Source organism: Lachancea lanzarotensis, scaffold LALA0S05, assembly GCF_000938715.1.
Source record: "Lachancea lanzarotensis genome assembly LALA0, scaffold LALA0S05, whole genome shotgun sequence".
NCBI lineage: Eukaryota > Fungi > Ascomycota > Saccharomycetes > Saccharomycetales > Saccharomycetaceae > Lachancea > Lachancea lanzarotensis.
This window is the reverse complement of record NW_019212883.1, coordinates 69,605-93,511: the sequence shown is the minus strand read 5'-3', so window position 1 is coordinate 93,511 and position 23,907 is coordinate 69,605. Positions and strand designations below refer to the sequence as shown.

The 23,907-nt window shown below is 44.6% G+C and overlaps 15 protein-coding genes and 1 non-coding gene across 16 annotated transcripts; 8 read left to right on the top strand and 8 right to left on the bottom strand.

The window, feature by feature from the left end:
• Positions 1-230: 230 nt before the first annotated feature.
• On the bottom strand, positions 231-1,682 carry SLM5 (LALA0S05e01244g1_1; the record flags this gene model as incomplete). Its single annotated transcript, XM_022772124.1, has 1 exon — positions 231-1,682. One exon carries the CDS (start codon positions 1,680-1,682, stop codon positions 231-233), a length of 1,452 nt encoding a protein of 483 aa, XP_022628479.1.
• Positions 1,683-1,795: 113 nt separating this feature from the next.
• MMS21 (LALA0S05e01222g1_1) lies at positions 1,796-2,587 on the bottom strand (the record flags this gene model as incomplete). Its single annotated transcript, XM_022772123.1, has 1 exon — positions 1,796-2,587. The coding sequence occupies one exon, from the start codon at positions 2,585-2,587 to the stop codon at positions 1,796-1,798; it is 792 nt and encodes a 263-aa protein (XP_022628478.1).
• A 120-nt stretch (positions 2,588-2,707) lies between these two features.
• EAF5 (LALA0S05e01200g1_1) lies at positions 2,708-3,364 on the top strand (the record flags this gene model as incomplete). The annotated part of the gene is made up of 1 exon (XM_022772122.1): positions 2,708-3,364. One exon carries the CDS (start codon positions 2,708-2,710, stop codon positions 3,362-3,364), a length of 657 nt encoding a protein of 218 aa, XP_022628477.1.
• Positions 3,365-5,011: 1,647 nt separating this feature from the next.
• Positions 5,012-5,131, bottom strand: PMP2 (LALA0S05e01178g1_1; the record flags this gene model as incomplete). The annotated part of the gene is made up of 1 exon (XM_022772120.1): positions 5,012-5,131. The coding sequence occupies one exon, from the start codon at positions 5,129-5,131 to the stop codon at positions 5,012-5,014; it is 120 nt and encodes a 39-aa protein (XP_022628476.1).
• Positions 5,132-6,019: 888 nt separating this feature from the next.
• GTT3 (LALA0S05e01156g1_1) lies at positions 6,020-7,033 on the bottom strand (the record flags this gene model as incomplete). The annotated part of the gene is made up of 1 exon (XM_022772119.1): positions 6,020-7,033. One exon carries the CDS (start codon positions 7,031-7,033, stop codon positions 6,020-6,022), a length of 1,014 nt encoding a protein of 337 aa, XP_022628475.1.
• Positions 7,034-8,618: 1,585 nt separating this feature from the next.
• LALA0_S05e01134g (LALA0S05e01134g1_1) lies at positions 8,619-9,929 on the top strand (the record flags this gene model as incomplete). The annotated part of the gene is made up of 1 exon (XM_022772118.1): positions 8,619-9,929. One exon carries the CDS (start codon positions 8,619-8,621, stop codon positions 9,927-9,929), a length of 1,311 nt encoding a protein of 436 aa, XP_022628474.1.
• A 1,713-nt stretch (positions 9,930-11,642) lies between these two features.
• LALA0_S05e01112g (LALA0S05e01112g1_1) lies at positions 11,643-12,584 on the top strand (the record flags this gene model as incomplete). Its single annotated transcript, XM_022772117.1, has 1 exon — positions 11,643-12,584. One exon carries the CDS (start codon positions 11,643-11,645, stop codon positions 12,582-12,584), a length of 942 nt encoding a protein of 313 aa, XP_022628473.1.
• A 331-nt stretch (positions 12,585-12,915) lies between these two features.
• Positions 12,916-13,509, bottom strand: RHB1 (LALA0S05e01090g1_1; the record flags this gene model as incomplete). Its single annotated transcript, XM_022772116.1, has 1 exon — positions 12,916-13,509. One exon carries the CDS (start codon positions 13,507-13,509, stop codon positions 12,916-12,918), a length of 594 nt encoding a protein of 197 aa, XP_022628472.1.
• A 434-nt stretch (positions 13,510-13,943) lies between these two features.
• On the top strand, positions 13,944-15,404 carry EDC3 (LALA0S05e01068g1_1; the record flags this gene model as incomplete). The annotated part of the gene is made up of 1 exon (XM_022772115.1): positions 13,944-15,404. One exon carries the CDS (start codon positions 13,944-13,946, stop codon positions 15,402-15,404), a length of 1,461 nt encoding a protein of 486 aa, XP_022628471.1.
• Positions 15,405-16,409: 1,005 nt separating this feature from the next.
• On the top strand, positions 16,410-18,101 carry VAC8 (LALA0S05e01046g1_1; the record flags this gene model as incomplete). Its single annotated transcript, XM_022772114.1, has 1 exon — positions 16,410-18,101. One exon carries the CDS (start codon positions 16,410-16,412, stop codon positions 18,099-18,101), a length of 1,692 nt encoding a protein of 563 aa, XP_022628470.1.
• Positions 18,102-18,588: 487 nt separating this feature from the next.
• LALA0_S05e01024r lies at positions 18,589-18,660 on the bottom strand. Its single transcript has one exon. It is a non-coding gene; the product is annotated as a tRNA-Gln (tRNA).
• Positions 18,661-19,179: 519 nt separating this feature from the next.
• On the top strand, positions 19,180-20,232 carry MAK32 (LALA0S05e01002g1_1; the record flags this gene model as incomplete). The annotated part of the gene is made up of 1 exon (XM_022772113.1): positions 19,180-20,232. One exon carries the CDS (start codon positions 19,180-19,182, stop codon positions 20,230-20,232), a length of 1,053 nt encoding a protein of 350 aa, XP_022628469.1.
• Positions 20,233-20,237: 5 nt separating this feature from the next.
• Positions 20,238-20,879, bottom strand: PET18 (LALA0S05e00980g1_1; the record flags this gene model as incomplete). The annotated part of the gene is made up of 1 exon (XM_022772112.1): positions 20,238-20,879. The coding sequence occupies one exon, from the start codon at positions 20,877-20,879 to the stop codon at positions 20,238-20,240; it is 642 nt and encodes a 213-aa protein (XP_022628468.1).
• A 427-nt stretch (positions 20,880-21,306) lies between these two features.
• Positions 21,307-21,573, bottom strand: MAK31 (LALA0S05e00958g1_1; the record flags this gene model as incomplete). The annotated part of the gene is made up of 1 exon (XM_022772111.1): positions 21,307-21,573. The coding sequence occupies one exon, from the start codon at positions 21,571-21,573 to the stop codon at positions 21,307-21,309; it is 267 nt and encodes an 88-aa protein (XP_022628467.1).
• A 599-nt stretch (positions 21,574-22,172) lies between these two features.
• HTL1 (LALA0S05e00936g1_1) lies at positions 22,173-22,394 on the top strand (the record flags this gene model as incomplete). Its single annotated transcript, XM_022772109.1, has 1 exon — positions 22,173-22,394. The coding sequence occupies one exon, from the start codon at positions 22,173-22,175 to the stop codon at positions 22,392-22,394; it is 222 nt and encodes a 73-aa protein (XP_022628466.1).
• Positions 22,395-22,669: 275 nt separating this feature from the next.
• UBC8 (LALA0S05e00914g1_1) lies at positions 22,670-23,519 on the top strand (the record flags this gene model as incomplete). Its single annotated transcript, XM_022772108.1, has 2 exons — positions 22,670-22,674; positions 22,763-23,519. The coding sequence occupies 2 exons, from the start codon at positions 22,670-22,672 to the stop codon at positions 23,517-23,519; spliced, it is 762 nt and encodes a 253-aa protein (XP_022628465.1).
• Between the last annotated feature and the right edge of the window lie 388 nt (positions 23,520-23,907).

The window sequence follows — 23,907 nt, the reverse complement described above, 5'->3', positions numbered from 1 at the left end:
TGATGGTTTTCAGTGTTGAGTTTGTCACTTTCAAGATGCTAAAGTTGATGAACTTCCCTTTAATTATAAGAAGTCTTGGTAGAGTTAAGATGAAATTAACGAAAAATGGCTAACACTGACCTTGAAGCCTGTTCAGAAGGTCAATGGCTAGTTATATATGATCTTGTAGCCGCGTAGTCTAATCCTTGAAATTTTGAACTTTTCCCCAGTCTATTTACCTTGCTTTTTCGTCACAATTCGATTGAACCTCCAGCACTTCTCGAGAACGGAATGGCATCTCGGATGTTGTGGGCACCGAAAAGCCAGGCAACAAAGCGCTCGAGTCCCAGACCAAATCCACCATGAGGCGCACTGCCGTTCCGTCGCAAATCCGTGTACCAGGCAAGATCCTCGTGGTTCATATTCCTGCGCGACATCTCCTGCAAAAGGGTCTCGTAGTTGTCCTCACGGACGCTTCCACCGATGAGTTCACCCATTTGTGGAACAAGGAGATCGAAGCATGCAACTGTGCGACCGTCGGTGTTCTGCTTCATGTAGAAGGCCTTGCAAGAACGTGGATAATCGGTGATGAAAACGGGCGAGTCCAAATGCGCAGCAAGCCACTTTTCATGCTCCGTCTGCAAATCTTGACCCCACACGGGTTCGAATGAGAACGGTTGGGAAACATGCTGGCCTTGAAGCAGCGTTATTGCTTCGGAATACGTAAGACGTGGCCATTGGCCACGCGCCAATAGTGCTTCCCACCGCTCGACTACAACTTTGACGTCTTCGGCATTGGATCCAATGGGTACCAACGCTGGTAACAGATCTTGTTGTCGATCGATACACCGCTGCGCCACGTATTTGAGCATCGTTTCCGCAAAGACGGTAAGATCGTAAACGTTATCGATAAAACTCAACTCTGTTTCTAGCATCCAAAACTCGGCGAGATGACGATTCGTATCGCTCTCTTCGGCACGAAAACAAGGCGAAAGCGTCCAGCAGCGGCCAAGTGCTGCTGCCAAAACTTCCAAATGCAATTGTGTCGACACAGTAAGGTAGGTTTCTTGTCCAAAATACTGAGCCATTTGACCCCACCGTGCACGAGACTCTACGCGGAAAAGCTCACCTGCACCCTCACAATCGCCAGATGTTAAAATTGGGGGAGCCACTTTGGTGCAGTCGTGCAACTCGAAAAACTGGGTCAAAGCTACCTCTACGTGGGACCGAAATCGCAGTAATGCGCCTAAATAATGGGATCTGTGCTTGAGCGTCGGTTGTGTGCGTAGAAATGATAGCGAATGGCTCTTTTTCTGCAGCGGATAAGATGCAGGCACATCTCCCACTATTCTTACCGCATCTTCAGCGGCTTGCAGCTCGAAGGGCTGCTGCCGCGTGGGCGTAGGCATCCACACAGCACTATTCACCGTGACTGATTGGCCCGTTTTCAATTTTCGAAGATGGTCTTCTGAAGAGCTTTCCGAACCAACCCCAGCACGCTGCACCACCAGTTTCAAGGTGTGCGGCGTAGTACCATCCTGAAGGTCCACGAATGCCATGTTTTTCATCAATCGCACCGACTTGATCCATCCTTGCACGTTTTCGACCGTTTCTGGATCATTAGAGCCGCTACGAGCACGATTGAAAAAGGATTTGAAAGTACGTGGCAGCGTCGACGGCACACCGTTAACCAATCTGCTCATTTCGTCTTGCAATGATCTCTTTCCTTCTGTTTTTGAAACTTTTTTCCAGTTTACACTTCTAGTGCTGAAAAATTTCGATGTCCATGCGATGAGCTAGAAAACCTACCGAACACTCACAGCGTGGGAATTGAAAAAGCTTCATTTTTAGCTTTGTGAGTCTCTTGAACCTTCGACACTCGACATCTCATTTCCATAACTTGATCTGGAACCAGGTCGCGACCTGAGAGTTTTTGATCGCACCCTGGAATCGGACAATCTTTACTTGGCTGGCCTTGTAGATACTGCTGGAAACCTTCGAATTCGAAAACATGGCCGCACTTGCGGGAAACCATGGGTTTCTCAAATGGCTTGCACGTAATCGGGCAAGTCAATTCGATGCGACCTCCAGCAATTTGTAGTTCATCGTCATCATCGTCGTCGTTAGATTTAGGGTCCGGTACTACGCTGTGTGGGTCACGTAAAATGTAAGGTATAGCGTGGAACAAGATCGAAGTCTGGTCTTTCGATACCGTAGGATTGCGACCGGGAGTTTCTGCAAACACCTGGTGCAGCTGGGGTGCTTGCAAAGCACCTTCTCGATACATATCCCAATTTTCCCATGTCACTTCTGGCAATTCGTTGCAACTGGCTACATAGCGAGCCCGGGTATCACTGACGCGCGAAGCAAGTATGCTTTGGCGTTGCTGCAGCGTCTGGAAGTCTTTGTAAGCTTCACTTAAAGCCAGAACCGTCTTGTCCATCATGTTCCCCTCTTCAACAGCCTCCGTCAAGGTTTGACTGAAATGGCCCCGTATATCGTTGAAAAGACCGCTAAGATCGCGAGGTTTCCACTCCTGCAATTCCTGAGCCACTTCTCGATGCAATGGCACCGCTTCGGGTACGCTGTGTGGTCCTGAAGATACCATTTTCTGTGATGGCTTTTCTAGATGAGTTCTTGCAAGATCTGGTTAACTTTCCAAACTTGACCAAACTTGAGCTAACTTGACCGAACTCCACAAAAGATCCCGATCAAAGAGCTTTGTGCAATGGATGAGATTATCGTGTTGCAAACGCTGTATACACTGCTGGTTCAAAACAAGACCAACCGAGTCTCACTGGTGCGATTGCAGACGGAGATCAACGAAAATGCTTTGATGAAAAGACTGGTTCCAGCAACAGGGAAAACAGTCGTGTCAGTACACGAAACGCTTGAGCTGATCAAGAAGCTGTTTCCGAAAAAGACGTCGTTGACAGAGGGACAACTGACTTTTTACAATTTGAACCTTACAGAGATGCGAGAACAGTTGTTGGAACGGTATAGTACCTTGCGAGACGAATGGGCCACCCGAATCGCAGAAACAGAGCCTGCGATTGAAACGCTACTCAAGGATAAGACGACATCTCAAAGAACCCGGCTGCTGGTTCTATGTCGAGACACACTATTGAACAAATTCGAAGAACACAGTAGGGCAAGGATGTATGCGAAGAGCATAGGAGGCGATGGTGTACGAGAGCCCTTGGACTTGGAAGGGATCCGCAAACGAACACCGGCCAGCATTTTGGAATTGCAAGCATGGTTGCAGATGTGTGTGGCTAATGCAACAATGTGGTATACAAGCGGAAGTGAAGAATGGAAGGGTGCAAGGGAGAGTCAAGGTGAGCTGGACGAGACCATCGGTTTTGTGAGAAGTGTTTTGGAGTGACTGGGGGACCTGTAAAGTCTACAATGGAGCTTTGAACATTGTCTTTATGTGAGTGTCACTGGAGCGTCAACTTATGTGCTCAGGAAGAGTTCTACTCTCTCTTGGTTCCGGTTTTCAAGATGAAGAGGCTACTTGGCTGGTCACTGCTACGGTCAAGTGTTCTGACCTTGACTCTCGACTCTTGCAGCTGGATTAATTTTGGCTCGATTGACGTCTTGCTGGTATTTCACGATATCGATAATTGAAACCGTCAAAGATGTCTCGTTTGCCAAGTTTAAACCTACTGCTGCAGCTGTTATTTCGGTATTTTACGAGTTACTGTCGTTCCATCGCTGCGATTTTCAATGACAAGCGGTATGAACTGCGATTGTTGAGCAATATGTGTACTTGTGGTGGTACCACATTGCAATGCGGTCTTACCTGGCTATAGGAGCCATTAGTCTCGTGGAAAGCTGTGTTTCTGGATGTTTTCCCAAGTGACAGGCTGCGAGTTACGTTTTTCTTCTCAAGATAGGATATTGTTCACACAATCTCGGAATTTTACTGGCTCACGATCGTCTCCATTTCCAGAAAATCAGGTTTTTTACTACTGTAAAGCCCAAGCCCTAGTGTCCAGAATGAGCATCTAAGGTGTGGTAACGAACCATCAATAGTTGCAAATGTCGTTGCCTCTTACACGACGACTAACGGACCCAGAAAGACGCGGTGAAAGCTATAAAAAAGGTCAAAGAGCTGAATTGAATACATTGTGCTCGAATGATCTAATCCGTTGTAAAGAGGGAATAGGTTTGGGATGTGTAAAGTGTCCGGTTCGTCGTAACCACCGCCGGGTCACGTGGGGTGTCCCCGAGAGTATATCTACAAAATGATAATTCAACTAGGATCTCGAACTTTTAAGACAGACCCGGTCCTAATCGATGGGGAATTATCATAGATAGCTCCTTCTATCTCTAAAGAAACATTTGTAACTTAAAAAATGGGATTGTATTCTTGTCCTATCCCACATTGGAACATCGCGCTCACGTTCTCTTCCAAAAAGGCGAAACTACTCGACGGTCTCCAGAATGCAATGATCTACGAGCTACGCACAGCTACGCACAGCTACGTCTAAATAAACTTCGGACTATTTTTGATGGCCATGGCAAATTAAACGTACACACATACAAAATAAACACTCGGTTGCCACCATTAACACGCAGTCGAAGCCTGTTCTTGGCAAAAGGAAAAAACACGTCTCTTAACACTCAGTCCCTAGGGAAAGTCCAGCGTCTTGGGTTCAAAAAAAAACAATATGCAAGTCGTCCACACACACACAGAGAACGACCAACACCAAATACGCAGAAGACAGAACCTCTCAAAAAAGAGTGCAGATTTTAGACAAACGAGCTTATCCAAATAAGGTCCAAAAACAGTCTCACAACCCACTTTCATAAAGCAAAAAAAAAGGGTCACAATACACCACGTCAACGTCACACAAAACGTCAAACGCACACGTAACACGTTAACACCAAACACGCACACGCACACACACACACACACACACACACTCTATTCAATTTCTAGTCCATATTGTTCCAGTCACACTCACCAACGGCGCCCAGTCGTTCTTCATCTCCTACAGAATAACACACTTTACTCTGTAGTAGCTTAGAACTTCTGCAAACCCTTCTTTCTGGCTTGTAGCTTGTTGTAAATAACAGTACTGATGATGGCAATGGCGGCCAATCCGACTAGGACAAACACCAAGATAACACCGGCTGGCAACATTTTTGGTTTATGGTTTGAGTGTGTGAAACGTTTAGAGTGTGTGTGTGCTGTGACACCGAGAGAAAATATAAGCGAATCCTATGTAAACCCCAAACATGTAACCATGGGTAAGAGTCTTACGAGGCCAAACCTCGAGCCTTTTATACCCGAAAAATTTAGAAAAAAAAATTAGGGGTCAACAGTTTTGTGTACCGGCTCTCCGAGTGGCACGTGATGATTCTTAAAGGTTTCTGACCAATCAAATTCGCTGTTGCTAGAAAAAGCCGCGGGTTTTTGACCAAACGAGTGAATTTCTAAATGATAACAAACACAAAGAAGAAACAAATCCGGAAACGGAAATACACAGACTTTTTATGGTAACCGGGCCGGAACAGACGGGCCGGGCCGCTGGCGATTGTAGACACACACTGTAAGATTGGAATTGGAACTGACGCTCTCTCTACAGTGGTAAAATGTCTCATGCGAGTCATTGGAAGTATGGAAACAGCGGAAGAGGAGGATAGGAGGAGAGGAGGAGAAGAGGAACTATACTAGGAGGAAATAAGACTGTAACGGACATAAAGAAAGGTGGTTTTGAAGTGGGAGGGTCACCAGGACTAGGTGATTGTCATTTCTTGCGTGAGCGAGAGAGGGTTCTCTCCTAATTCTAGTAGTATAAGCTATCCCTTCTGGTTTATCCGTCGTACTGCTCAATGTGTGAATCAAAACAAAATGCAAAGTGTCGTGGTGTCTGGGTGTTCTGAACTTATACACGGGCGTTCGAACCTCGGGCCGCGCTCTCGCTGCTCATCGTAAAGCTAATCTTACAGTCGTTATACAAAAAAATATAGATTACAGTCTTGTTGTCTGTGCTGGGTGGAAAAGAATATATTTCTTTCTAAGCTCCGCTCACAAAACGTACAAACATAGCGCGGACCCGGCAAATGCCAATATAAACGGCAATAGCCCCAATTGTAGCTTCCATTCCGTCAAAGCGTATCGGAACCAATGAGCCGCGGTTTCGTACTCCGAAACAGATCCAGACACATCTTTCACTGCATATGCGGCTTCGTCCGCAAACGAGGGCTTCCATTGCGTCAACAAAAGCGCCAGGAGCGCTTTTGTGATGTGGAAAACCATAGGGTCAATAGAGACCTCCGGCAGATCGTAGCGAATGAAATTCACATAGTATGACACAAACGTGGGGATCAACACCGACCACACCGCCCAGAACGACGTCAAGGCCCCAACTTCTTGCCATCCGGACGTGATTGCGATAAATGGTCTCTCTGTCGAAAATTCCAGATGGTTGCGAGCCACGTAAACGTAAGCTTCGATCGCCAGGAAAATCGCATCCACCGCAGGAATGGTCGAAAGTGCATCCTGGACGCTTTCATTGGCTTTCAAAGTCTTGTTTGGGACATCCTGGAGGAATTCATTGAATTTGAATGCAAACGAGCCCTCCGCAGGAGTGATCCGTTGGAAATCCAACTTGGAAAACCAATTTTGCAGCGGTGTTCCTTCAGGCAATTCTCCGTTAATAAGGCTATCCTCATCTTCGTTTTCGTCATCGATGTCGCTTTCGACCTTGGTCTCGTTCGAGGTGATCGACGTCACTGCGTTGCTAACTACATCGGCCACTGCTTCTGCGGTGTCTTGGACTTTGGCCTTGAGACGTTCCTTCAAACCTTCGGTGTCTTCGTTCAGATCGCTGATCTCGTCTTCATCGGTGTTGGCCGCGGATTCCTCGTAATAAGCTGCCAGTTCCGGATATTCCACTAGATCCAATGGTTTTTCCAGTTCCTTCAGATACTCATCGATAACATCGGCGATTTTAGCCTTGGTTGACGACTGAGAAACGTGAACGTCGAGTTTATTCGCCAAGTCCAAAAGCTGGGTTTTCTTCCACTTTTTGAGCGACATAACAAGTGTGAGTGAATGATATTTGTATTTGGATAATTTGAGATGAGTCTCGGGCTTTTGAATAAAACAAATTACCTAATAGTTTTGAGTAGGTTGATGCTTAGATCTTCGAATGTCTCGATAAATGGTAAACCTTGTGAAAAGGACAAGAGTTGAAAAAGCGCAGACTTTAAGTGTGTTTTGTGGGTCTCAACGGGTTCAAGTTGATCTTGAGTGAGGGAGGGGTCATCTTTGTTTACACTAATCCTAATTTAATTGATCTGTGTGACGATCACTAAGTACGAGACATGCTGTGCTGGGTCGAAGAATGACTAGAGAACAGGGTAGATGACGTTGGCGAAAGGCGACATTACATTGTACGTATAGGCCGACTAGGAGGCAGTTTGGGGGCAGGTATCTTCGAAACTGAGCTGCTGCAGATGTAGGATCTGATAATTGGATTTACCTCCGCTGACACTCTTTTTTTTTGAACTATAGTGCATCAAATTGGGTTTGCCACCACTCTTTTGTCAAATCGGGTCTTCAACGCACTTCTGGTAAAATGAACTTCGCAGTGAGAAGACCACCTTGAATATCAAGCTACAAAATTTATTTCATAAATACTTTCTGAGCGTCTGATGTTCCTGTTCGAATACGGGGATTTTGTTGTGCTACAACCGTAATTTTCGCTCACAGGGTCGCCATCGCCTCTGACGTTAAAGTCGTCGTGCCCTTTTTTCTGGATTTAACGGACATGCATAAGGATGGATATCGTGATCTTGACGATATTTGTGACATACCGGTAGCCGTCTGTCACTTGAAAAGTATCCCTAACTTCTATGTATAGCATTGTTCCACGGGCAATACTGTTTGTTAAACGCCGGCCGTGCCTCGTCTAATCGCCTAACATTACGTAGGCGTTTGACTTGGGGTATGACGCATCAAGTAGTTGAGCTTATTGACTTGACTTTAGAACTTGCTTATTGGCCCTTTACGTAATGATTAAACGATAACTGTGTAAGTTACGTTTCTCTTCTCTATCGTCAAGCGTGATCCTGGAGAAACGACCTAGTCCGGACTCGAGTACATCTTTTTCATGAGCTGCCTTCGTCATTGAAATGTGTGCAAGAAGATATACATGGTTTGCACAACGCATTTTAAGACCTGGTCTGTAACTGTGAGATACACAAGAAACCGTCGCGATGCGTGATGGACGGAGAAGTGGGTGTTGTGAAAGATAGGCATGTGATCTTTAAGTTCATGAAGTCTAACTCAGGGAAGAGAGAAAAGGAAACTCATTTGGGAAGATCGCGCTCACTTCGACCGCGCTCACTTCGTTCGAGAGCGCGAAAGCACTTGCAAAACGACTTTAGGTTGACCTTGATAAACGACTTGATGATTGACTTCTTCTTTCTTTTAGATCAAGTCCGTCATCATGTTGCTTTTATCGCGTGACTAGATGATCTTTACAATAAGTCGATGTGCGTCAGATTTGCGATATAGTGACATGATCTACAAGACCAATTTAGAAATGGCATCACCATAACGCGTTAAGTAAACAAACCGTAAAGGTTCAATCGACATTCGACTGGTGCTTTAAAGAGGCATGGAATCAGTGGACGGTCAGGATGAAAACGATGTAGCTTCTCCACTTCAAGCGCACGCTTTCTCTATAAATTCGCACTCCGGCGATGACTTGCAAGCCAGCTTATCAGAAGCCGGGCATCATGATGACAACGGACCATTGGATACTTCCGAAACCCTCTGTGGTTCAACGAGTCACATTTGTATGGAACAAAATGAGTTTGCCTTGGGCCACTTCCATACGGCGATCATAAATGAAGACTTAGCTGGAATAAAAAGTCTCCAACTAGCACAAGCTAAAATGGCACAAACCATCCAAGAGCTGATTCATAAGAGATGCTATAAATCATCGGATGACGGGTATGATCATAGATTTAGATGGACGGACGACGCGACATTTTATTTGCTAAAATTCTGCTACGACATTGGTCCATTTTACGGCTTTGAAAGTTTAAAAACCTGTTCATCAAAAAAGCTAGAACAAAGCAATCTTATATCCCTCAAATGGACTTGTATTTGGTATGATATTCTTATGACACTGAAATTTGAAGACGGTCGAGTACCCACAGAATTGCAACCCAAAACAAAATGCAGATATTTACTTGCCAACGCAATTCCTAAACTATCTGTGGTCACTACCGGGGATGAGAGAATCCCCTTTTCATTCACTGGTGTTAATAAAGTGGACAACATGTTAGAGGAGCTTTGTAGGTTGAAACTTGATGCAGAGGCGAGAAAAGTCGAAGTTCAAAAACTTGATGCTGATCAAAGAAATAATAAAAGGACCGCGAGCCAGATGCTATGCCCCAAGGGTATCCCGAGCATCGTGCAGAACAAGACCTTCGCTGAGTCGGAAGTGCAGTCTGGCATTGATGGTGTGAATCAATTTACATCAAAACGGGCACAGATGAGAGGGGTTACGCCAGAGGTAGAAGAATCCGATTTGATGACCTATTCCATCACCAAACATACACTATATTTATGTGAGAAATTGGCAGAGTCGATTGATAGACTATTCGTAGAGAATCGGAATAGGAAAGAGAGGTCTCAGCAGCAGAAGGAACGAGAGTTCGCACTAAAACAAAAAGAATTTGAATTAAGCATTCGGATGTATGAGGTGCGACGTAAGCGTGAGGAGGAGAAGGCCAAGCGTGAGGAGGAGCGGCTCAGCGAGGAAGAGCGATCTAAGAGTGAGCAATTTGATCACTATGCCAAAAGGACTGAGACAATAATGAAATTGGTAGCCACATCCAAAATTTTAGAAAACGATTATCCGGCATCATCTGAGGCTATTCAAAATGTGCTTCAAAAATTTTCGAGCCGTTATTCGTGAAGTGACTAGCACAAATGCGATAATATCAAAAATTACTATTCAGTCCGCCGAGCCGGGTGCAGTCTAATTTTTTGCTTGACCAAAGTTGAGTTGGTTGTACCGTCTCTAATGGAAGGAGTCTGTTCCTCGAAGCATAGCGGAGGAATATGGAAGTACTTAGAGCCTTGCGATTTTCGAAGGTTTTTCAAGAAAACAGAGATGTTAAAATAACCCTCACAAAATCTCACCCAAGGGCGTTGAAAATTTGAAACTTGTTATTTTACAGCATCAAAAAACAACAATTGAAACCCGGGATATCGAAAGAGCTTTGATGTGCGCCGATGTCAGAGCGCTTTCGTTCAATAATTGAGGATTTGCAAAGAAAATAAACATGAATTATGATACTTTCATGCTTTGAATATTAATGTGGGCACGTCAGAACTCCGATATGCAGGATAAGCAGGATATGCAGGATCCCAGGATATTTTGTATTGAGGGCTAGGTTTAGTCTACGGTTGAAGCAACTGTCCGGTAAGGAAACGGAGTCGTGCATGTCGTGCTTAGCATACCCATAATACTATCCTTAAAGGTAAATGTTTGTGCGTTTGTTTGTGCGTTTGTTTGTCCGTACGTACTCGAAGAGGCTCCGATACGCACTCGAAGAGGCTCCGATACGCTCGATTTGAGGTGCCCTTTCACATACTCGAAAACTCCAGAGTTCTCAACAATTAAGGCCAAAATCTTCTTTAGCGCGCTATCCACGCCAAAATCTATGTACGTAAATCAAGACTACTTGCCGATGTCTCAACATCAAACTGATCCTCTACGTAAACCTCGACTTGATATTTTCCAAGCACTCCACTTGAGCAACCCGCTTACTCTCCACTCTCTCCAACCTTCCCTGATGTTCTTATTGTTCTATACATGGCTTTGTATTTGTTATACCCTCGATTAATCGAGTACTCGAGTACTCCCAGCTCTTTTGCTTTTCCTATTGCTTTTGCCACTGTGTTTACGTGTTCGATTGCTAGGCACGCGCGAAGCCATTGTGGCCGATGGGTACTCGAGTCCGCGTTTCTTTTGCGCGTGCGAGTAGCGTTCAAGATCACAGTTGGTCCCAACCACCATTTCAAACAAACAGGTCTAACAACTTCTAACTCGTTTGTTAACATTCACACCTTGAGTAGTTTGTTAGCTCTTGTTCACCTTCTTGTATGTTATTGTGTTTCCACCTGTGTTAGCCGCTCTTTGTGGTCGACGCTCCCCTATTTTCTTTTGTGGCATCAACGTACCATCGTCTTACGTCATCGCAATATAATTAAAAAACAAAAATTAAAAAAAAAAGCAAAAATCCCGGTTTTCGACGTCACGTGACCCAAAAGCAACGCGTCCGCCCCTTTTTTTTTCCCAATTTTGTCAACATCCTTGCCCCACACCCTAAACTCTCACAATAACGTAATTCACAGCACAAAACAACTATTCTTTTCAACATATAAAAGCAAAGCGTTGCAACCGGTTCTACTCGAGACCTTCAACCTCATCGATCTTAACAAACAGGCTATTGTTAGGACGTTGGAATACAAAAGAATTCAACATATAAATACTCGATAAACCAGATTAGACCACCTCAAAACTTCAACGGTCTTTTTTGTTCTGACAACAACATCATCAAAAGCTTCGAAAAGACTTCATTATCCATCCATCCACCTATCCACCACTTTTAACACCTCAAATATGACCAACACATCGAACCAAGTGGAATCTGCGCAACAGGATCATCCCTCTATCCCATCGCTATCGGACGTTCTGCCCTCTTTCAGACTAGACGGCCATGTCACCATCGTTACAGGCGGCTCCGGCGGTCTGGCCCATACCCTGGTACAAGCGCTTTTGGCCCAGGGCTCAGAAGTGGCTTTATTGGATTTGAGTGTCGAGAGACTCGAGTACACGGCACGTGAGCTGCAGGAATTCATCAAAGCTAACAAGTTGCCCAAGCTGAACGTTTCTACCTGGCCGTGCGACATCGGTGACGCCGCCATTGTGGACGAAGTGGTGCGTGCCATCCCTCTCAAACACAACGGCATCGTCCCGGACAAATTGGTGCACACCGCCGGCTACTGTCAAAACACCCCAGCTCTCGACTACGATGCCAGACAGGCTGAACTGCTGGTGCGTGTGAACTTGATGGGTTCTATGTACATTTGTCAGTCGATGTCCCGTCTTCTGATGCAGCGTTCGCAACGTCGTCGCTCGGTGTCGTCAGAAGACGACTCCGCCGCTGAGGCGTGTCCTCAGCTGTCCAACGTCTCGTACGTGCTCATCGGATCCATGTCTGGTTGTATCGTTAACAACCCACAGCCTCAGGTCGCCTATAACATGGCCAAGGCCGGTGTCATCCACATGGTCAAGTCTTTGGCCTGTGAATGGGCCCGCTACGGTATCCGTGTGAACTCCATCTCTCCAGGCTACATCGCCACAGCACTCACCAAGAAGGTCATTTCCGGTTCGCCAGAAGGTGCGGCTTTGCAACAGGAATGGACCTCTCGTGTCCCAATGGGTCGTATGGCCGATCCTCGTGAATTCGTCGGTGCCATGTTGTACCTCTTGAGTTCTTCTGCATCCAGTTACACTACCGGTGAAAACTTGGTCATCGATGGTGGCTACACCTGTTGGTAAATCAAGGGACACTTAGAGAAGTGAGGAGAAGACGACTACAGGGATTTGCAACTACTACAATCACTCCTTCACCCAATTATTATTTTTATTTCTCTTTGTCATCTCTTTCAAACTGCATCAGGAGCCACGATCACTACACCCGCAACAAAACCTCTGAACGAGTCCTTTCTTCGTCTATATCCCTTTTTCCCCCAATCATCCTTCATTTTCAACTGTATACTATTGACGGTCTTCGTCCAGTGAGTGGCAGTTTTTCAAGTATATCTATAGTACAATTATAAACCACTCTGCAATAAACCAGTAAGTATATTTGATCTTCCATTTCCAGATCTCACATCACAGTGCAGGCACCGCCCTCCTCGCCGTTAGATCCTTCCAGATCTTGGCCCTCTAAGCGTTTCAATAATTGCAGAACAGCATCGTTGACACCAACGTTCAATTTCGCACTGCTTTCCACAAATCCTGCACCCAATCTTTTCGCCAATGCAGCACCTTCAGCTTTTGATACAACGGCACTACTGGACGCAGATCCAAGATTTTCGCGCAAATCAATCTTGTTGGCGACCACAACGGTGGGAATGTTTTCTAAACCTAGCTGGTCCAGAATCTTATCCCGTATCAAATTCACGATCTCAAAACTTGCCCGGTTCACACAACTGTAAACTATAGCTACACCTTTGAGTCCAATCAAAGATTTGGTATTAATGAGCGAGAATTCGTCCTGTCCCGCTGTATCGCAAATTTCGAGTGTGTAGTTGGCTTTACCAAACACCAACTGTTTTGTGAACTGGTTTTCGATCGTTGGGTAGTAGGACTCTACAAAATGCGATTCCACATATTGCACAGTTAATGAGCTTTTACCAACGTTTCTGGCTCCTACAACCGCGATTTTACGATGTCTAGAAAGTCCATTAGCTGTATTCATGGCAGCAAAATCATGTACACGTTGAGCGATAGTTTGGCTCAACACAAACTACAGTCAATTTGACTTGGTTTAAGTTGTCATTACTGTTAATTGCCAGTTTTTCAATATTTTTCAGATATTGAATGAATGAAATTGACAAAAATTGTTAAAAGATATCAAAAGTTAACAAGAATTGACCTATCTGCCGATCATTACAAGAAATAACTACCGACAAAAGATCATTGAGGTTCATTGCTATCTGGATTTGAGTTTTTCCCAAAGTTTTGGTGTATTCAGGTTCTCTCAGGTTGTAATTTGGTTCCGTTTAGCGAGAAATAAAGATCAACTTGTTTTCTGAGTTTTGCGGAGCTTTCTGTCAGCTTTCGACCTTGACTGTACTGGTTTTACCTTCAATTCGTTACATTCGTTGAATTCGTTTGGTTCTTTTTCACGCAATGTCCCAGTTTTCTGGCTTTGGCGTAGAAGTCGAACTCAAGGATGGAAAAATCATATCTGGCACCGTGGCGAAGGCCAACGGCAAATCGCTCACACTCTCTGACGTTATTTTCAGCGACGGAGGAACGTCTCAAATTTTCAAAGTGAAAGGCACTCGCTTGAAGGACTTGAAAGTGGTGTCTACACCCAAACAAACTAGCCCCACAGCGAAACCAGCAAATAAACCCAGTCCCAAAATTGAGACTCCTGCTGTAAATGATTGGCAGCACGACGATGCTGCAGTTATAAAAAATCAAGAAGATTTCGATTTCCAAGAAAACCTACGCATGTTTAACAAACAGGACGTATTCGCCAAGCTCAAAGAGCAGGACCAAGTTGGACAAAATGCACGTCTTGTAGCGCACAACATACGGGATAAGAAGATAGAAACGGACGAGCTCGTTATTCCAGACGCCAAACAGGATAATTGGGATAGTTTGGAAGAGGACTCGACGCATACAGAATACCTGCCCATCACAAAATCCATTAATATCACCCATCTTTTGCAAACTGCTGGTGACACGGAAACTAAAAATGACCCAATGTTGACACAGCTACAGCGGGCTTTAAAGTCTCCTCGGTCCTCGTCAGTGTCTAAGGGTGCAGGGTTCGTAGCAGCATCCACGGGTGTGGCAGTGCCCTGCGCATCGCCTGTACAACTGTTAGAGATTGAAAGGGTTTCCAGCGAGTCTTTCGGTTTCACTTCAAAGTTGGCATTAGAGCACTGGGCAATTCATGCGTCGCAATTTGTCAAGCAGAAACTAGGAGGTAGAGTGAGGTTACATGTTCAAAACTCTAACCCACAGCCGTTGGTAATTATTCTTGCAGGTGACAACAGATGTGGGGCACGCGGTTTGGCTTTGGGTAGAGCTCTTTGCCAATCATCTCTAGTTCGTGTCATGGCGCTTTTCACAAATACGCCTGAAGATCCAGAGGTCAACGAGCAATGGCAGCTATTTCAAAAATGCGGCGGTAAGACTGTTGAATCTCTGCAGTCTTTGAAATCAAGTTTGGAGAAACTCAACTCTCCGGTGGAAATAGTGTTTGATGCCATGCAGGGCTTCGATTCGAATCTTCAGGATATCTGTTCAGATGCTAGTGACGAAGGACGTTTAGAAGATATTATAAGGTGGTGCAATTCGCAGAAATCTATTTGGTCGTTGGACATTCCTAGCGGTCTCGATGCAGCGAGCGCAATGCCCAATTTTCTGGGTGTGCACGTCAACGCAACAACTGTGATCTGTTTATGCTGGCCATTGACGGGGACATACAATTTAAAGACTCAACTAGTCGATCGAGGACTTGAGATTCATTTGGTTGATATGGGGGTTCCTCAGGCTGTATATTCCATGCGAACGTCGTTGCGGAAATTTCAGGTTGCTGATCTATTCGTTGCCGAGGGTATGGTACAGTTGAATTAGGACTATGATGTACGAGGTCCAGTTCCATCGCATTTCTCAGGTGTTTTTAGATTGTTGGTTGGGAGGGATGAAAGAAAGCTTTGCAACGGCAAGTCGACCGACGTCATTTGGGACAAACCTCATCAAGACCAGATTGCCATCTTCAGGGTCATCATGACCAATTGCGAAATTGATTCATATAACAGCCCATGACCATTTTAGGCTCAGATTTGCCAATCGAGCATGGACCATACTGACAATTTTTGCAAGAACCAGCTCTTCACGTTGTCGATATTCTTGTAGAGCCATGGATCCCATTCCAAGCACGAACACCCGTTTTGTCGTTTTATTTCGTCAATGGAAGGCATGTTGTCAACTATAATACGGAACTATAATCAAAATACTTGAACGATTCAAATGCTTCCCGTCATCATTGGGTCCACGTAACCACTGTGACATTACCACAGATTCAACTCGTATCTCTAGAGCTTTGAAAGCTCGTCCTAGATGTCGTTTTTTGCTTACCTGTCATCTGTCATCAGACATTAGTCACGTGGTGTTTATATCGCTTGATACGATAAAAGTTAAAAATTTTGAGCATTAATATAATAAACCTAAAAGAGTTTCTCTACTGTTGAGATGATAATTCCCCTTAACATGAGCTCTTCGTTCGCAGAAAAGCATCTTTTTGAAAGCGGAGATCTTGACTGACTTTAGCAGAACGTGTTGTCGATATCGGGTTTGGCTGATTTAGTTTCTTCAAGCGTGAAAATTGGGCCACTGACGGAGTCAAGAGAAGGCCGAAAAAAGTGACATCTTAAGTCGAAGAATAGCTTTAACGAGGCCGTTGGCGCGTGATATAATCTCTCAGTTAGGAGTGCTATATCAATTTGACTGGTTTTGCCTTTCCGGCTGATAGATTGGGAAGTTCACAAGAAATTTTGTTGTTCATCGGACCCTTGATAGTACCACAGCCCAAGCTAATTTTTTTTCGAAAGAAATACATCCGTTTTTGAGCATTTACCAATGGGTCTTTGTTGTAGTTGCTTGGGAGACGCAAGCGATGATGCCAGCGTGCTTCCCATCGCAGACAACGAGCGCGAAGCCGTAACCTCATTACTGGGATATTTGGAGGACAAGGACCGGTTTGATTTTTACAGTGGCGGTCCTCTTAAGGCTCTCACTACGCTGGTGTATTCCGACAATCTTAATTTGCAGCGCAGTGCAGCACTGGCTTTTGCAGAAATTACTGAAAAATATGTGCGCCCCGTTAATCGCGAGGTCTTAGAACCCATATTGATCTTGCTGCAAAGCAGTGACTCGCAAATTCAGGTCGCAGCGTGTGCAGCTTTGGGTAACCTCGCTGTGAACAATGAGAACAAAATTCTAATAGTGGATATGGGCGGACTTGAACCGCTAATAACGCAAATGATGAGCAGTAACGTCGAAGTGCAATGTAACGCGGTGGGATGCATCACTAACTTGGCTACGCAGGACGATAACAAGGCCAAGATCGCCACTTCTGGCGCACTCGTGCCTCTGACGAAACTTGCTAAGTCTAAAAACATTCGAGTCCAAAGGAACGCCACTGGCGCTTTGCTCAACATGACCCATTCCGGCGAAAACAGACGCGAGCTTGTCAATGCTGGTGCCGTTCCGGTTTTGGTCTCTTTGCTATCTTCGGTGGATGCTGACGTACAGTACTACTGTACTACGGCTCTCTCTAATATAGCAGTCGATGAATCAAACCGTAAAAAGCTCTCGCAAACGGAGCCTAGGTTGGTAGCAAAGCTGGTGGCGCTAATGGATTCTCCTTCTGCCAGGGTAAAATGTCAGGCGACTTTGGCGTTGCGTAATTTGGCTTCTGATACCGGGTATCAGTTAGAGATTGTGCGTGCCGGAGGTTTGCCACATTTGGCCAAACTAATCCAGAGCGACTCTATGCCACTCGTGTTGGCCAGTGTTGCATGCATCAGAAATATTTCCATTCATCCTCTAAACGAGGGTTTGATTGTGGATGCCGGATTTTTGAAACCTTTAGTCAAGTTACTTGATTTCAAAAGTTCCGAGGAGATCCAGTGTCATGCAGTCTCTACACTCAGAAATCTGGCAGCTTCTTCCGAAAAAAACAGACGGGAGTTCTTTGAGAGCGGTGCAGTTGAAAAGTGTAAGGAGCTAGCCCTAGACTCGCCAATGAGCGTTCAGAGCGAGATTTCTGCTTGTTTTGCTATTTTGGCTTTGGCAGATAACTCTAAGATCGATCTGCTGGACTCCAATATCTTGGAAGCACTCATCCCTATGACATTTTCCAAGAATCAAGAAGTTTCCGGGAATGCAGCTGCTGCGTTGGCCAACCTGTGCTCGAGAATCAACGATTACACCAGAATTGCAGAATCGTGGGAAAGACCAGGTGATGGCATCCGAGGATTCCTGATAAGATTTTTGCGTAGCGAGTACCCAACTTTCGAACATATCGCGCTTTGGACTATTTTGCAGCTACTGGAAAGCCACGATGAGACTATTCTCAAATATATCAAGAACAACAAGGAGATTGTCAAAAGCATAAGGCATTTGTCGGACGTGAATTTCGAAAGCGCGCAGAAGGCGTCTGTGGCGATGAACTCTCAAAGTGAATCAGGGGCCGCCTCGGACCAGTTCGACAATGCGAGTCTCGAACTCTACAACATCACACAGCAAATTCTTCAATTCATCGATTAAGCCCAGCTCGGTATATGATGGAGCTCATCAAAATAACCCGGTCACTCAAGAGTACCAAGTGCTTAACGCTAAGATCTTGTGGTTTAATCAGCACACATCCACGCACACACACACACCCATTCCAGATCTTCGTGTGCCAAATTTCTTCATTAATAATAATAACTGTTTCTCGCAAAAGGGAAATTATTGACAAGATACAGCGTTTATCGGATGCACTGAAAGTACCGTGTAGCCTCAAGTAAGGCCTGACCGGAGATACTATTGGATAAAAGTTATTTTCCTTTTTTTTAACAAAGTTGTAACGGTAGCTCATACCCTCATTATATTCAGCCTTATACATGAACGTGTAATGCATTTTTAAAACATATTATCAAAACACCTAGTTTGGTTGACCGAAGGGTTGAGCAGTGGCACACACACCGAGTTTCAATGGCTGGATTAAGCGCAGTAAACGTTACTTAAACTTGGAGCTTTTCTTGTAGCAAAAAGGTCTTACCCGGATTCGAACCGGGGTTGTTCGGATCAGAACCGAAAGTGATAACCACTACACTATAAAACCGATTTATGATATGTTACAGTTTTTTGACATACAATACCTTTTCACTTATCGCGTGGACTCACATTTAAGATTTGAACCTTACATACCGTATGATTAGAATCGAAGGATTAGAATCGAAGCAGCGATCGACCAAGGTTTGAGACTGCTCTGTAAGGATTGCTCGAGCAATTGGCAAGCTTTGAGATATTGCTTCGATTAAATCGAAAAACAACATCTTTTCAAGCTTGCGTGTCTCATTTCATTCCTTGTTCTCTGGTTTGCATACTGTAGTCTCCCGTTTAGAGCTTCAGCGATCCTAAATTTCAAAAAAGAGAGCCAGCTTGACCTTATTGAAGTGACAGATTTGAATTTCAGTTGAGCAACACTCTTTCACAGTTTTCTGTCAAAATCTGTTTTACGTTGCCTCCCCCCGTTATCTTACCTTCGACAGTATAAACTACTTTTACTTGTATCGACATTTCACGTCCTGTAGAAAACACCATCAACTCGCGGAAAAATTAAGCGACCACCGATTAGACCATGGCAATCTTCACTACTAATGGCATGTTCATCATCGATGAAATTCATGCGGGCAAAGACAGTTTTTACGACATTGTTGGAGGCGGTGGGATGTTTGCCATGCTAGGAGCATGCATTGTAGGTGTTGAACCAAAGATAGCGAAGCAATTGCGTTGGATTGTTGACCGAGGATCAGACTTCCCTCAGTCAGTCACGAATCAAATTGATAGCTGGGGTACCGGTGTGGTATTTAGGGATGACAAGTCAAGATTGACAACGAGAGCTTGGAATCTTTATGGAGAAAACGATTTCAGAAAGTTCAAGTATCTGTCCAAAAAAAAGCGAATTGACGTAAAAGACTGGATTGACGAGTTTGGGTTGCAGCAGGTCTGTGAAATTCCTGTATTTCATCTAGTGTGTGCCCATGACAGAGCCTCTTCAATGTTGAATGAACTTCAGAATATAGCGAATTTGGAAAAGAAGGTCTTTATTTGGGAACCCATCCCAGAGTTGTGCGATGCAGCACATGCAAGCCAGATACATGAAGTCCTTAGTCGCAATGAGCGCATTATTATTTCTCCCAATGCAGAAGAAGGAGCCCGTCTTTTTGGTCTCGACGAACCGGTGTCACTGCAAGACAGCATTGAAGTGCTGAAAAGATTCGACCATTTTATATCTGACCATGACATGTGTGTCCTGAGGTGTGGGAAACTGGGCTCTCTTGCGTTAGGCACAAGACAGCAAGGTGGGCACAGGGAGATTGTTCATCTGCCAGCATACCACTTCACTTCTCCAGAAAAGGTCGTTGATCCAACCGGCGGTGGAAACAGCTTTCTGGGCGGATTCTCGCTTGGATTTCTGCTTGCCAAGGGTGATCTTGCGATCGCTAGCATTTGCGGTAATGTCGCCGCCGGTGCAATTATTGAACAGCTGGGCGTTCCGCAGCGCGAAGGCTTGAAGTGGAATGGACTCACTTTCGAACAGCGTTTGAACAATTATATCACACTACACAATCTTCCCTATTCGACGGATTCACTGATGGAAATTTTGACCAATCTGGAGACGCCTAGATAAAGCTTTCACTGCTGATAGCAAGCTTCGAAAAACTCATGCTCATTTCTTAAAACAAGCTCGAAAGTTTGAGAAACTTCATCGTAAGAGCATTTGTCGACCTCCGCTTTTAGAAAGTCACACCAGCTTTCAAAGTGATCGCCCGCGTGCAAATCGATCCACGTTTGATATTTCCAGTGAAGGTTTTGTGCAATAGGAAAATGCTTGGGCCATTCTAAGTAAACCAATTCCATGCAATAGACAAACGTAATAAGCTTTGCATAAGACGTTTCTTCTTTGGCGAACTTTTCCAGTAGATCAATGTACGCTTTGACTTCAGGCAACATGGTTTTACGAGAATGCTCGCATTGCGAGGGATTCAGGCAGGGACCCAGCTCCGCAAGGCAATCGTAGAAGTAACTGTTTTCATCATTGGCGAAGAACCCAATTTTTTTCGCAAGTGTAATCAAACTGTCACTTTCTGGTGCTACGGAGGTAGTTTTGGTCAGAAGACGCATTCCACTTTGGAAAAACATCAAATCCTGAGCCAGGTAAATGAACAGCGTCTTGTCTGGAAGTGTGCCCGCGCATAGCTCTTCAGTGAGTCTATGATGAGCCGCTTTTTCGAACAACTCACGGTGATTGTCAACAAGTTTTTGCGAAACAGACATCTTTGGTGCAATCAAGTTATTTTAACCTACGATAGTATTAAGAGATGAGAGATTGTGGATGCAAGAAAAGGCACGCTGGTTTAATTTTGACATGAATTATATAGATATCGCATTGGATTCTTATAGTTTCCTTCCACAACCACAATGACCAGATATGTAAAAAGTGCTAAAGGTAAACGACAAATTCGCCAAAACAAGCCTGTCATGCAAATTGAGATCGGGGCACTTCCAAACACCCAAGCCGGTTTTTTCTTGGTAAACTCTTTTACAGAACCTCTCATTGGAAGATCTATCAGGAAAAGATGAAAATCTTGACATTGGCAAGAACAGGATCGTTGACATCAAAGATTCCTCGCCATTCTCAGAACACACGTCCCGAAATCGCTGCTTGCTCACGAGGCTATATGGCAGACGTTAGCAACCCATCTTATACGATCTCTTGAGAATATATAGACTTCGAGTTTCTCAAATTGGCCAGCTGTGCCGCTTTGATCTGAATCGATTCTATCGTAGTGTGTGGAACACTAATAAGACCCAGTTTTCGAGTCGAACTAGCACTGATTTCTTCGACGTTATCCAGCAGCAGATTAAGCTCCGAATCAGTGGCCACAAATGTGCCCACAAGCATACGAGCTCTGGTCACTGTGACATAGACTTCTGAGCCAATATAGTCGGCCATTTTCAGATTCAACATGGCGTGTAAATTCACAGGTTTGATTTTCACCGCTATAAAGACTGAAGGGATGCGTAGGGAAAGACGATGTTCGTTACTAGCAGATTGATACAGCTATATTCATCGAATCAAAGCTGCCAAACTGTCTATTCGCTTTGAAATATCGATGATGCTTGGATCTACACGCTTGCCAAATCATACATATGATTGTAATGGTCCGTTCATAGTGATCTCCGTTTTTTCTCTGCCAAAATGAATCTTTAGCATCTGTCAGAGATCAAGGATGTAGCTCCGAAATGATGCTAGCTATTAGAATATCAGCTCAATAGGAGCAAGACGTTAGTATATCGACGTTCTGGTCAATATCTCACCAACTGTCCTCTCGAGCATCTTCACGTGACTTGAAGAAAATGCTGTAATTAATATATATTTTAACAATGAAAAATTCAGTTTATACAACTCAAGATGTTCTCCATATAATCGAGCGTCTTTTATAGCGGGATTGCACCACTTAGAGGCTCTATCAGTACGCCCACAACTGTTGCTTTGATAATAATTTTTTGGCTGTTTTTCAATTTTTCTACGCCTTTACACAGACGAATTTCGTTGCGCCAACAACAATGACGCAGAACACAACAATTACACTCAAAACTTTGACCGCACATGAACTTTTATGCGCGCGAGAGAGCGTTTGCGAGCTGTTTGGTGTGCTGGATGACTCAGAGCGCAGTTCTTTGCTGGTTGGAGATGATCGCGAAGGTCAGCTTGACTCGCTCAAAGCCAAATTAGAGGATCTAAAAAGACAAGTTAAGGAAGCGAAATCGAATAACGAGGGAAATTAGTTTAGACCTGAATGAAAAGTCCAGTTCATCAAGCGTGCATTGTTGCCTACACGAAACGATTAAAGCTTAATTGTGAAACTCAGTTTCAAACGCACGTACGAAGGGACCGGTCTCATTTTCGTAAGGAGTATTAATGTGGGAATTTCATTCAAATAAGGAAGAAACCTTACGCATCGCTCACACAACTCAATCAAAGCACTGAAATAGCGCTGTTTTGGCTTTATTAGCCACACCAACTAACTTGCGCACACACACACAAACACACAAGGCGATAAATGAGGTATGTGTTTAAATTTCTGATTTTCGAGGTTCTCGAAAATGGGTTTTTCTACAGAGACGAATCGACGATGCTAACAAGTGAGATGCAGCAACTCGAAAAGGAGGATCGAAACGGACGTAATGAAGCTGCTAATGAGCGACCACGACGTGGAACTGATCAACGACAACATGCAGGAGTTCCACATCAAATTTCACGGGCCCAAAGACACACCTTACGAAGGAGGAGTGTGGCGACTGCATGTTGAGCTCCCGGATAATTACCCTTACAAGTCGCCCAGTATAGGGTTTGTAAACAAAATATACCACCCGAACATCGATTCGGCGTCTGGGTCGATCTGTTTGGACGTGATAAACTCCACTTGGAGTCCGCTGTACGATTTGATCAATATCGTTGAATGGATGATTCCGGGACTGTTGAAAGAACCCAATGGGTCGGATCCACTCAATAACGAGGCTGCAACGCTGCAATTGAAGAACAAGGAGCTGTACGATCAGAAAATCCATGAATTCATCGAAAAATATGCAACAGAAGACAGATACCGGAGCTCGTTTGGAACGGGCAGCGACGAAGACGACGAAGACGAGGACGAAATGGACGGGGACGACAACAACAGTCAGGACGAAGACATGGAGGCGTCTGTCAAGCTGACTGGTGGCAACGGCGGCGACGACGACGAATACAGTGACTCTGACAATTTGAGCGAAGAACTTACCAACATCCAGGTCAGCGACGACGACGACGACGACGACGGCGAAGGCGAAGCAGACGGTGACAACGACGAAATCGACATGTACCAGGACGACGACGACGACGACGACGATGATGATGATGATGACGAAATGTAAACGGTGGTTCAATCACCCATACACCCTAGCACCCAAGTCACACCATATCCACGTGCCTGTTTATATCCGCTTCCCGTCAAGATTACGTAATAACAAATTTATTAGTTTAAGATCTCACGTGTTATTCTCGTGATCTCCGGTGCTCCCCTTCTTCATCATTTTATACTAAATTTACCCCATATACTCGAAAACAAGGGGCGGGAAGCTCTCTTTACACGCTAGACAGACACAACAAAATAAAAAAACTATAAAAGCGCCCATCTCCAGACGGGGAAGACCCTTAGATTTATATCTCATATATCTAAAACTATAAGAACATTAGTGTTTTCTGGTGTTTTTTAGCATTTTTGGCATTTTAAAGCGCTGTTTTCGAGCATTTAACCTCTAG